At 32.0% G+C, this 12,668-nt stretch overlaps 1 protein-coding gene across 1 annotated transcript; it reads left to right on the top strand.

Moving 5' to 3' along the window:
• The first annotated feature begins 8,914 nt into the window (after nt 1-8,914).
• On the top strand, nt 8,915-12,448 carry LOC105158679 (Transmembrane amino acid transporter family protein). The gene is made up of 3 exons (XM_011075511.3): nt 8,915-9,234; nt 10,539-11,140; nt 11,799-12,448. The coding sequence occupies exons 1-3, from the start codon at nt 8,970-8,972 to the stop codon at nt 12,336-12,338; spliced, it is 1,407 nt and encodes a 468-aa protein (XP_011073813.2). The 5' UTR covers nt 8,915-8,969; the 3' UTR covers nt 12,339-12,448.
• Nucleotides 12,449-12,668: the final 220 nt, after the last annotated feature.

Genomic DNA, 12,668 nt, shown 5'->3' with positions numbered 1-12,668 from the left:
TAGCAAAAATTTTACATAAATTTTTAATTAATCCTAATTCAACATTCTCATGTAATAATTTTATACTTCTAAGGGGAAAAATGGGGCGAATAGCAATTTATTCCCCTGTGATATTGAAAATGGACACATTACCCCCTATGAAAAAAATATAGCAATTTACCCCCCTGTACTTTTTAAAATAAAACAATTTACCTCCTTATAGAGAGAAGTAGATTGCTTCATTTTAAAAATCATAGGGAGGTACATTGTTGTATTTTAAAAAATTCAGGGAGGTAAGTTGGTATTTGTTTTTTCATAAGGGGATAATTTGCTCATTTGCAATATCACAAGGGGGTTACTTGTATTTTCTCGGGAAAAATATAATGATGTTAATCTCACTCCATATACATATATATATTATATTTATCTTTTTATAAGCAAAAAAACATACATGAAAATGCTAAACGAGAGGCAAAATTAAAAAAATTTATATTTTTTTTTGCTGACATTAATATTTTTCGTCTAAACCCTCACAGAAGGGAGTCGGGTGTAAATGAAGAATTTTCAAAAGAGGTGTAAGTGTAATTTCAAAATCTCTTTGGGAGAAGTATAATTTTACATTTTTGAAGGGAGTCTAAGTATAATTAACCTAAAAATTTATTAAATGTTAGGCAAATATGTTTTTTTGAACCAACGGGATATGGGCTCTATATAAAAATGGTTTTACACTTTCCGAAAATTTATTTTTATATATCAAATTTCAGAAAAGTTCGCAAATTCAGTTCAGATATTAGATTTTTCTTAATTTTTTACAGCAACTGGCACGTGCTTCTCACACAACTGTTAATTTAGTAGGGCAAAATTATACTTTTAGCTCCATTAATTGAAGGTCTTCATATGTATGTAATCCAAATTTTACGAGTTCAGCATAGTTAGTTAGTTCCAAATTAAAAAAACTTTGCATTTTTTGTCGTCTTTCAAATATCCCGTTGAAAAGCTATAAAAAGGCGCATATTCATGGCACGTGTCAATTAGTCAATGCAATAACGCGGGAACCTGACACATAAAACACTTGGGATAGAAATTTGCTCCATTTGTTGTTGTCGTTGTTTTTTAGCAAAATTGGGGCAGAAGCTTTGCTGAGAAAATGATGAAAAATCGAAATATCTCCAAAGAGTTTATTAATCATAATAAAAAAAAAATACTTGAAAAGTTTTATTTCATTCTGTAGGGTGGAAACCCCTCAGTGATATCTCTTTCACAAAATGACCTAGCCAACTATTACAAGAGATATGGAGTACGAAACTCCTTAATAATACAAACAAAAATATAAGCAATAAAAATTATAACAGATATACAGAAATAATGAAAGAATAGGATAATGAGAATATGCTCAGATTGTTGCCAGATCCAGCCACTGTTGTTTAGGATTATTAGTCACAGAGACTTAACCACCATAAACAGCCACGCCCATAGTTACACCACAGAAACCATACCACAAGAGAAAGATCACTGAGGTCAATTGAGACTTCGATTCAACAAAGTTGTTGATCAATTGAGACTAGGAAAAAAGTATTCTAGCACAGTTGATGATTATTTTGTTTGGACCGTCAAAGTTTTGGTATATTTTTCTCTTCAATGATGTGATGGGGAGAATTAGGAAAATTCTTTGGACAAGACAAAAGTACTCCCAAGTCCCATTGCGCAATGTTTACAGTCCAAGTTTGCCCAATACAAAGTTTAACATAAAAAAAAATGCAAGCAACTCTTTTTACGATATTATGAATGAATAAATTATCTTTTTATGAAAAAAAAAACTATTTATTTTTCATGTTTTTAAAATACAACAATTTATCTCATTATATATTGAGGTAATTAAATTGATTCTTTTTAAAATGCATATAGGGATGAATTGCTATTTTTTTTTTTTCATAAACGTGTAATTTACAATATTAGAAGGGGTAAATAGATTTTGTATCATTATTTCAAGTAATTAAGACCTATTTTGCCAAACCAAAAGAGTTAAAAGTAAAATTTTATTTTGAAATCGCGAAAAAAAAAAAAAAAAGCTTGTCCATAAGATGTCTTAATATATTTGCACGAATACGAATCCAAAATGTTGAAAAATTAAGCTTAATTAAGATTTTTCATAATTTTGATGCTTGAGAAATGAAAAGAAAAACAATACATATCATGAAACCAAAAAGATTAATTTACATGTCGTTGTTTTGGTGTAGAGAAAATTCGAAGTCTAGTGTGCAAATATATTAAAATGTTTTGTGGCTAAAAAAATATAAAAGGTGAAAAGTGGGAACATATTCATATTTTTGAAAAAACTATTATAAACTAAAGAAATTATTTGCAAGGAAAAATGTCGTTTATATTATTTTGTAAATACTACAAAAAAACAAAAAAGAAACTCAATTTATTAGGACGAAAAATTCAAGAAATCAATCACATATTTTAATTTGTGACTGACATAAGGGCAACCTGAAGTCAATTGCAAAATTTCTAAGATGAAAAATGTTATCGTCGCAAAGATCATTTTTTTTTCAGAAAATAAAATTATTTGAAACACATTAAGTTTGCATCAGATGATGGTGAAAAACGTAATACCATGATTTGAGATGGACTTCGTAACTCCCATCCATAACAAATTCAAATTAACTTTGTCTTGTTATTGCGATGGATACGTCCGAGGCAACAGTTTTGGACAACGGTCTGGCACTCCCATGCCAGGACGGATTTTAAGACACAATCTTGTCACTCTTTTGGCGACGGATTGTCCTTGCAAATTTGCTACGTCTGTAATGATTGATAATAAATAAGAAATATAAGTAAAAGTATAGTAAATAGGTCATGCGTGGTGTTGTATCACTAGGCCCGACATCTGCAAGACTTGGTACATGTTTTAACATAAGGTATAATATTATGGTTTAGTCCAGACTTTGTACAAAAAGTGTTTTAGTGACAATTATAAATGTATAATATTTATGTTTCAACCTCGTCAATTTGGTCTCCGAATATACTAAAAAAGTTATCAAAATTAGTCACGGCCATCGACCTTTTTGGATGGGAGAAAAAAAGGGACCGAACCAACAATAAAGGCCAAAAATTAACAACCCTTTACTTGCAATAGAGAAAAGAGGTCCGAGGCACCATTTTTTCGGTGAAAATAGTCAAATTAATTTCACTTTTAGTCCCCTAAATTGAGTCATTAAATCACTTTTAATACTCCATGTCCCAACTTCATCAATTTTTGTCCCAAATTTTCTTAAATTGGTCAAAGTTAGTCATGACCGTTAGATGACCAAAAAGGTCTCTCTGTTAGTTTAAATGGATAACTAACGGTCAGTGCTAATTTTGATCATTTTAAAAAATTTGGGAATCGAAATTAATGAAGTCAGAACATGAGGTACGAAAAGGGATTTAGTAATTAATTCAGGAGACCAAAATTGAAATTATCCCAAAAGGAAAAAACCTAAATATTAAATGAAATGCCGAATAACATTTTGTATATAGTAGAATTAATTATTTGCAATGAATCAAGTTGAGTCCCTTTTCCCTTTATTATCAAATAGGGCATTTTGAGTAAAGGGATACATCAAGTTGGATAAATCCTACTAAGATCATGTGCCTTAATTATTTGAATACAAGGAGTTGAGCATATTACTCTATTTAGTTCAAGATATTTATGATATTTTATGACAGCCAAATCATAAGTTTTCAATAGCACAAAAAAGGGATCATATATATATATATATATATATATATGGTTTAATACAATTTACTCCTTAAAATATCGCAAATCAGTGAATTAGCCCTTTATAAAGAAAAAATAGTAATTTATCCCCCTATACTTTTTAAAACGATACATTTGCATTATTTCATTTTAGAAAACACAGGGGGATAAATTGATATATTTTAAAAACAGAGGGAGATAAATTATTATTTTTTTTTCTAAGGAGATAATTTGCTCATTTACAATATTAGAGTAAATTTGTCTGTACTTCTCCCTATATATATGTATATTAATAGAGAAACACATGGATGAAGCCAAAAAAGCTCTTTATTCATACTTCTTGAGAGGGCGCTGCCCATTCATTTCCTTCTCTTCCAAAAGTCAGTGTGTTGGTTATTTATTCTTTTCTTGATTGGGCTCTTCTTTGTTTTTACTATAAACAACACCATATTTCAAGTATATTGTTTTTCTCCATCATGGAGCACATTTTTAATTAAATGCAATTAAATTTTAAATATGTAATTATAGATTTAGTCCTATAATTTGTGCACCTCATTGTTGGATCTTAATTTTTACATATTTGATCCAGGGCGTCAGCCGTCATATTTGATACCGAGTCGATAAATTTGGTCATGAATAGTCAAATTTGGTTCTCCGTACATTTTGTTGCCAAAAAGACATATCATGGCCACGTGTTCCGACACGTTATTATTACATTATTGCCACATGCGAAGTGTTTTAACATGTTATTACCACATCTTTTTACTGCAACATATTTTGGCCACAAAAATTACGGACCATCAAATTTGACAACCTAGAACTGATTGCGCCAGGCCTATTACCAAATGTGTTAAAATTAAGGCAAAATTTGCCGAGCTGGCCCAATTTTTTTAAAAAAAAATAAAATAATGCATGGCATATAATTTTTAAAATATAAAATAATAATAAATTTAAGTAGTTGTTTAATAAAATACTTCAATTTCATTAAAAAGAATAAAAATGGAAGCATGATTTTGATAGGTGAGATTGAGGCAATGGACATGTGAGTCATAAAGTGAGCAACTGCAATTTTCTAATATATATATATACCCAATTAGAACCTGTTAACTATTTCATGTGACTGTGAAAACACAGTCTGCAGCAGCTAACCCAAAACCGGAGAGAAATTGAGATATTTTTTACTAAGTACCAGAGAAAATGATGCCCAACCATTTCAATAATTCACATAAACTACTTTTTGAGTAAAATTTGCATATTGTTTTGTTGAGGATATTTGTTCTAATCAACCACATTTCTATGCCAAAAACTCAGCTGGAGTCTGCCCATTTGGAGGAATCTTAAGTTATTGGGAAAATTGTAATTTTAGTTTCGGAATTTAGTCACGTTATTTTATAATTTTGATAATTTTAATCATTTTCCGACTGATTTGATCAAAAATTATAATTTACTCGTAATTTTAGTCTTTTTATCAAATGTATTTGTGTTTTATCTTGATCTCATATATGAATTGTTTAAGTATCCAAGGGTTTTAAGCGGGAACCTTCCGGTAAGTATAATATTTGCTCGTTTTTTTAGTTCTGTTACTTGTTTGCGATTTGATACCCCCAGAGGTCTGCTCGACCTCGACCCAAAGATCATAACTTGTTTTATATGGTTTTCACAAGCTTAATTAAGAATAGGTTAAAAATACTTGAAAATATTTTAATATAAAATAATGATGAGGTCTTTAAAAATATTCTCTAAAATCAATAAAAAAAATCACTTTAAAATTACTCGTTGTTAATTGAATTTAGGTAAAATATTTGAACCAATATACAAATGATCAAAATTAGGCAGCACCATAGTTAACTTTATCATATAATAACTTTAATTAAAATAATGTGGATAATTAGGAGAGGAAATTCTTTTATTATAGAAATAATAATTTACATTACTACGTCAATATTTCAAAAATTAAAAGTGTTTTCTAAAGAGAAAATTTTGAGAAAATTATACTTTTGTTCCCTAAAAATACCACTTATTCAATTTCAGTCCATAAATAAATGTAAGCACTTACATTTTTAGTCCATAAACATACACCCCTTTTTTTTGGTTATTTTTCCATTACATCGGAGAGAAAACATCATATCCTGTGCACGTGAGGCAGGGAAAAAAAAATTATTTTCATCTCATTCAACAGTCAATTATCGAAAATGATCAAAATAGTAAAAGAAGTGTAATTAGTTCATTAATCAAAAGTGTAAGTAATGATTAGCGTAAATTACAATGGGCTCCCTTGAGGTTTGCTTTAACTACAAAAACCCCCTTATTGTTTGAAAAATTATAAACACACATCCTCGCAAAATTACAAATACCCCCTACAATAAGTTGTCATCAGAGGGTATTTGTTTGGGTGCTTGTAATTTCAGGTGGGCATTTATAATTTTTCAAACAACGAGGGCGTATTTGTGACTATGACAGATTTTTCAAGAAAGCCCGTAATAAATTACCCTAGTCATTATTTTGGGATTGAAATCAAATAAACGGTATTGTTAATGTAAGAGTAAAAAATACGATTATTTCGAAAAATTCTACGTATTATTATTTCTTTTTTTATGGATCTGAAAATTGGTAAAGGAATGGAATTGAATTCCTCCCAAACAATTAGGCATGGAATGAATGAGGTTGAGAATTTTCTCCCTGATTCGTTTGGCATCATTTTCACACACTTCACATAGTGGAAGTCCGACATATGCAGAATGAAAGAGATGAGCACAGCATGGGGACTAAGGGAAAGGGGATTCCATCACGTATGAGTATGCCTCTTTCTCCCCCTCTCACCACCCATCCCAACCAGCCCAAATGCAATTTACCCTTGTAATATGTGAAATGAGTGGATATTATCTCTTTGTGTTTTGAAAAATGAAGCACATTACCGTCTATCTAAACCATTTTTCTCAGGGGTTTCACTGCAAGAAAATTGTTCAATAGCAACGGAAAAAATTTGGGTCGAGATAATTAACAAGTAAAACTCTCGTTGCTAATCTATATCATCTGATTCAAGAAAAGTCCTTCCACACTCACAAACGGCGGCTAACGACACCGCCATACCAATTTTTTGTGAAGTAAAAAATGCACTTCATGATAAAATAACTAACCTATTCAACTTTTTTCAACTTTTTTCTTTCTTTCTTTTTATTAATATAATGTACTAATTTATATATTTATCTTATTTATAATATATTTTAAAATGTGAGCTTATTGTATGCACGTAAGAACGAAGTGCCGCCGCGGATAGTATATATAAAGGTATAGACGAGAATATATTATGTGACGTAAGAGGATATTTAATTTCTAGAGGATCCCAAAAAAGTAAAATATTTGGGATATGGTATCAGGTTTTCAAGAGAATCATGTCCTTGCAACTAATCCAGTTATTGGTGAAGTTAGGCTCATACTTCATATGGAATCCCATCTATTCCAGGAATTTGTTCTATTTGGGAATTTAATAGAGAATTTGGGGGGGGGGGGGGTTCTTGAAAGAAAATTATGTTTTTTTTTTCTCTTTATATTACAATTATTGTGGTTCAGATTTGATTTCGATTGATCTGAACCAATTATATAATAAGTATAGCGTATATACCATGTAACTGAAGATTCTTGTTCGGATTAGGTTTAGCTGTATCAAACCAATCACAGAGCAAGTATATCATATTTATTATTGTGATTGGTCACCTTTCCTAAATTATACACCAACCACACTGCAAGTATGTTACACTTGCCATATGATTGGTTCAGGTTCGATCGAATTGGATCGGGACAAGAATTTCCCGTCATGTAACTAGTGTGCGGTTTAAGAAAAATGAATTATATGACAAGTATACTACACTTGTTATGTGGTTTATTATTATATACATTAATATTTTGTTCGTTTAAATAATTTAAATATATGAACAACGTGATAGTTACACTTGGACAATGATCTGTTGAGACGTAATAATTTAAACACAAGTTATTGTAGTTAGGTAGGTATATTCACACTCACAGAACATGGAATTTACCCTGGAAGTTGGAGCTCGAATCTTGCCAAAAATTCCTTTCATTTTAGGAATAATTACACTCCCCCTTTGCAGGTTGGTGCAATTACACGTAAGTTTTTTATGATTTAAAATATTATATCTAGTACTTTCAATATTTGTTTTTATTTGATAAATAAGTCCCCCTGTCAGTTAAAATTTATCAAATTTGTTGATATTAATAAAAAAATTGAATAAAAATTCATATTTAACCCCGATTGACGTATCACTAATTTATTGTAGGACAAATAATTTTTTTTTATAGCCAAATTAACCTTATATATTTTCACATGTTAATGAATGTGAGGAGGTATATTTTCACAGTTATAAATGAAGTTTGGATAGAAAAATTTGTTTGACCTACACTAAATCAGTAATAAATCAATTGAGGGTAAATATTAATTTTCATCAATTTTTGGGTTGAATATCAATAAAATTTAGTGAATTTAGACTAACGGATGGACCCATTTGTTAAATTGAAGCAAATCTCAAAAGTACTAAATATAATTTTCCAAACAACAAAAAATTTAAGTTAATTACATCAAACCTCAGTGGAAGCGAGTCTAACTATCCCTTCATTTTAACATCAAAATTCATCTATATTATGTCATCAGCGATGGATTCTGTAGAGTACGAGTTGCAAATATATTTGTTACGATATTAAATAGTAAATATTTTTTTTATTTTTTTCTCTGAAAAGCTTAAACATTTAGATGAGATAGTCGTTCAACACGGTATTAAGCCTAAGCCAAGTAAGAGGAAAGGCATATTAAAATACTGGTTTAAATATATTTACACCCACTAAGATTATTACGTATAACACCTTTTACCATTCGCAAAATTACAAACACATTTCTTGAGTTTGTAGTTGTAATTACAAGTACTCTCCCATTAGCGATGAAATTTCATGAAAACACCCTTTAAATATATCGCACTACCGTCCTCTCAAGAGACGTACCTATAATTTAATAAAAAATAAGAGTTATTTACGTAATTAAATTTCACATCGGACAATTGTCCTATAATTTATTCTAAAATATTAAATTATTCTCATCTCTAACAGTCGTCATCCTTTTAACAATATTCATACACGGCCATGGATTCCGAAGCTATAAATACCACTCCTCGGGCCCCTATACCTCCGCCATCCACATTCAACCAGCCCATTATACAGCTCTTGAGCTAAGAAAACAATGCGGGCAATGATTTCGAAATCCAGGGAGGAGCAAAGCAGCCAGAACTCAGACTGTTCGCGCTGTGTGGGCAGTGAATCCCAAGAGTGGAGGAGCGTCGTCGTCGGCGTCGGCAGGGAAGACGTTAAGGTGAAGAGCAGTAGTGCTGAGAGCGCAAAGGACTTGGAGAGTTTGGAAAGAGAAGAGAAGTTAGGCGTTGAGGAGCAGTCAGAACCCAACAGTTCTTTCCTTCATGCAGTCGTCAACATGGTTGGGATGCTTATTGGTAATTACATACAACTTCACACTCACTTTCTGTGCTCAAATTTCTTTACTAGCAGTAATGGTATAGATATGTCTGTGTATAAAGTTACACATATTTTATCTATGTTCATCGGGCACGTGTTTCTTTTTTGGTGTGCAATTCATAAAAAGTGAAGAAAAGATTGAATGACAAACCGCATAATTATTTCACATTTCAGTAATTAATATTGGGGTGGATTATATTTTGTTGTTCCAAATATGCTTGTTTTTATATTTTGTCATTGATTTTTTTTTTTTTATTTCAACTTAGTATCTCAACTTTGTGGAATTTACATCTTGTCATATATGACTGTTTTTTTATTAATTTTTTGGCCAGAAGAACATCACATGCATGTTGTGTGAATGTGCTTGCATTTGATGTTTTTCGATGAAAAACTTGGTTGAAAAAATAGTTATAAATGACAAAATGCAAAATTTCATGACGTTGAGATGGTAATAGATGCCAAAGTGTAAAAACAATCATAATTCAGATGGTTAATTAACCATTAATATTAATTGAATTAATTGCATTTTAGCTTTTGTAAAAGAATTGGTAGGTTGAAAATTACCTCCTAATAAGAAATGAGTTAAATGTAATTTATCCTCTGTAAAATTAAAAAGGTAAAAAAATATTCTGAAAATAGAATATAAAAGAAACTTGGCAATTGAAAAATGATGCAAAAAATCCTCTTGGAGCGGGAGGTAGTGTGCATTATTTTTCAAACATCATGAGGATTTTTATATCTTCTTTTTTCATTATAGTTTTTTTTTTTTGGTTAACTTTTCAAATTCACGCAAGCGGGTAATTGTATTTAACCATCAAAAAATGGATGATGCAACTCCTGAACTTTTATAAAAAGAAGCTCACTACCTCTAGCATTAGAGGTTGCGTTGCCTCTTTTTTAAGAGTTCAGTACGCCATGTTACCCTTTCTTAAGTAGAGTTTTTTTTTTATTAGTACTTTTATTGGAAAGTCTATTGCATTTAACGGAATGGGTTTAATATAATTTATTTTTCTATGATATTGCAAATGAGCAAATCAACCTTCTATAAAAAAAAATAATAGCAATTTACCCTCCGTATATTTAAGGAGGTAAATTGTTTTATTTTGAAAACATAGGACGTAAAACTTGCTGCATTTTTTAAAATACAGAGAGACAAATTACTATTTTTCTTTCATAGAGAGTACTTTGTTCAATTGACGATATCACATAGAATTGCTTGCATTTTTCTCTTGAACGGGATATGATTTTAAAAAGTTTGTCTGTATATGTAATGTTGTAACAGGTTTAGGGCAGCTATCAACTCCCTATGCCTTAGAAAATGGAGGTTGGGCCTCTGCATTCCTGCTAGTGGGGCTGGGAGCAGCATGTGCATATAGTTCCCATCTACTCGGAAAATGCCTGCACAATAATCCTAAGTCAAGGGACTACAAAGATATTGGGCACCATGCATTTGGTTCAAAAGGAAGAATCATAGCAACAACTTTGATCTACATGGAGATTTTCATGGCCCTTGTTTCCTACACCATATCTCTTCATGACAATCTAGCCATCGTGTTTATGGGCGTCGACCTCAGGTGGGCTCATCTAACCACGTCTCAGCTCCTTGCCACGATAGCGGTCTTGGTGGCGCTTCCTAGCCTGTGGCTAAGGGATCTTTCTTCCATATCGTTCCTCTCCACTGCTGGGATTCTCATGTCGCTTCTCATTTTTGTGACGGTAGCCTGCACCGCGATTTTTGGAGGTGTGAGGGCTAACCATGACATTCCGCCCCTGCAGCTTCACAACATTCCTGCTATTTCTGGACTTTATATCTTTAGTTTTGCTGGTCATATAGTTTTCCCTAATCTTTACACTGCCATGAAGGACCCTTCCAAGTTCACTCAGGTATTCATAAGTTCCTTCCATCAAATTTGAACACCATTCCTTTTAATTTTATCCCCTGCAAAAATGATAGTTGTCAAACCCCTCCCTCCAAAAAAAGAAAAAAGAAAAATACTCATATTTTCGTAGGGGCCTAATGTATTAATAATCATGGTTTTATTGCAATTTGGTCCAATAACTTTAGGTGTTTGGTGTTTGACGTTTTGGTCCTTTAAAAAATAAAACTTGCAATTTGGTCCCTTATAATTGTAAATTTATTTATTGAGGACGCATTTTGTTGGAAATTTGAAAATGGGCTTGAAAACAATAGGTACAAGTGAACCGTGTCTTCAAATTTAAACCAGCACATAACTTGCACATGTTAATTACCAACGGATTTAGAACTTTTCAGAAAATTATGTCCTCAAATGGAAAAAAACTACAAAAAAAAATGGACCAAATCACAAGTTCTATTTCTTAAAGGACCAAAGCATTAAATACCTATATTACAATACCGAAATTGAAATAGATCCTTAAACCATTGAGTAATCCAACTCTGAGAAACCAATTTGTATTAGTAATTAAGGGTAGCTAGTTTAATTAGTTAGATTTTTTCCAAAATAGATTTTGCAGTTTGATGAGTAGGGTAAGGTGGTAATTTGTTGTGTTGATGATGATGCAGGTATCTATTGTGAGCTTCTCAATGGTGACAATTCTGTACACAGGCTTAGCATTCATGGGAGCCAAACTCTTTGGCCCTCAAGTCAATTCCCAGATCACTCTAAGCATGCCTCCAAATCTCATAGTCACAAAGATTGCACTCTGGGCAACAGTTCTCACACCCATGACAAAATACGCCCTTGAATTCGCACCTTTCGCCATCCAGCTTGAACAAACCCTTCCACACTCAATGAAGCCAAGAACCAGAACCATCATACGGGGCACCATTGGCTCCATTCTGCTTCTATTAATACTCGTTCTTGCTCTCTCCGTCCCCTACTTCGAGCACGTTCTCAGCCTCACGGGCTCCCTTGTGAGTGTTGGAATTTGCATCATATTGCCATGTGCTTTCTACACTAAGATTTTCTGGACAGAAATCAGGAGCCCTCTGCTGCTCCTAAATCTGATTCTCATAGCAGTTGGTGTGCTTATGGGTGCATTTGGAACCGTTTCATCTTCAAAGTCTCTCCTCCAAAGTTTACGGAAGAGCCATACCAATTAATGTATTTTCATAAACCTTTCGGATATGTTATTTGTATGTGTTTTCTAGGATCATGAGATTTGCACACTCTTAATTGTATAATGGAAGATGACTTCTTGTTTTCTTTGTAACTTTTGTTTCATAAAATGCAAGCGATTAGAGGGATTGAAGGGGAAGTTGTGCAAAGTTTTCTTGAATTGGGTAGTGATTAAGAATAAGTTTGTATTATTTTTGGATCAACTATTCTATCTCATGCCTTAGCTAGCAGCACCTGTTCGTATCATGACCGTACTTTCTATGGTATCTACAAAAATATTTAAATTTAGAAAATTAGGTCCTTTCTTTGGAACC

This window comes from Sesamum indicum, linkage group LG3, assembly GCF_026168435.1.
Source record: "Sesamum indicum cultivar Baizhima isolate 11 linkage group LG3, ASM2616843v1, whole genome shotgun sequence".
NCBI lineage: Eukaryota > Viridiplantae > Streptophyta > Magnoliopsida > Lamiales > Pedaliaceae > Sesamum > Sesamum indicum.
Note: the sequence above shows the minus strand (reverse complement) of the source record. Positions and strands in the feature narration are given on the sequence as shown.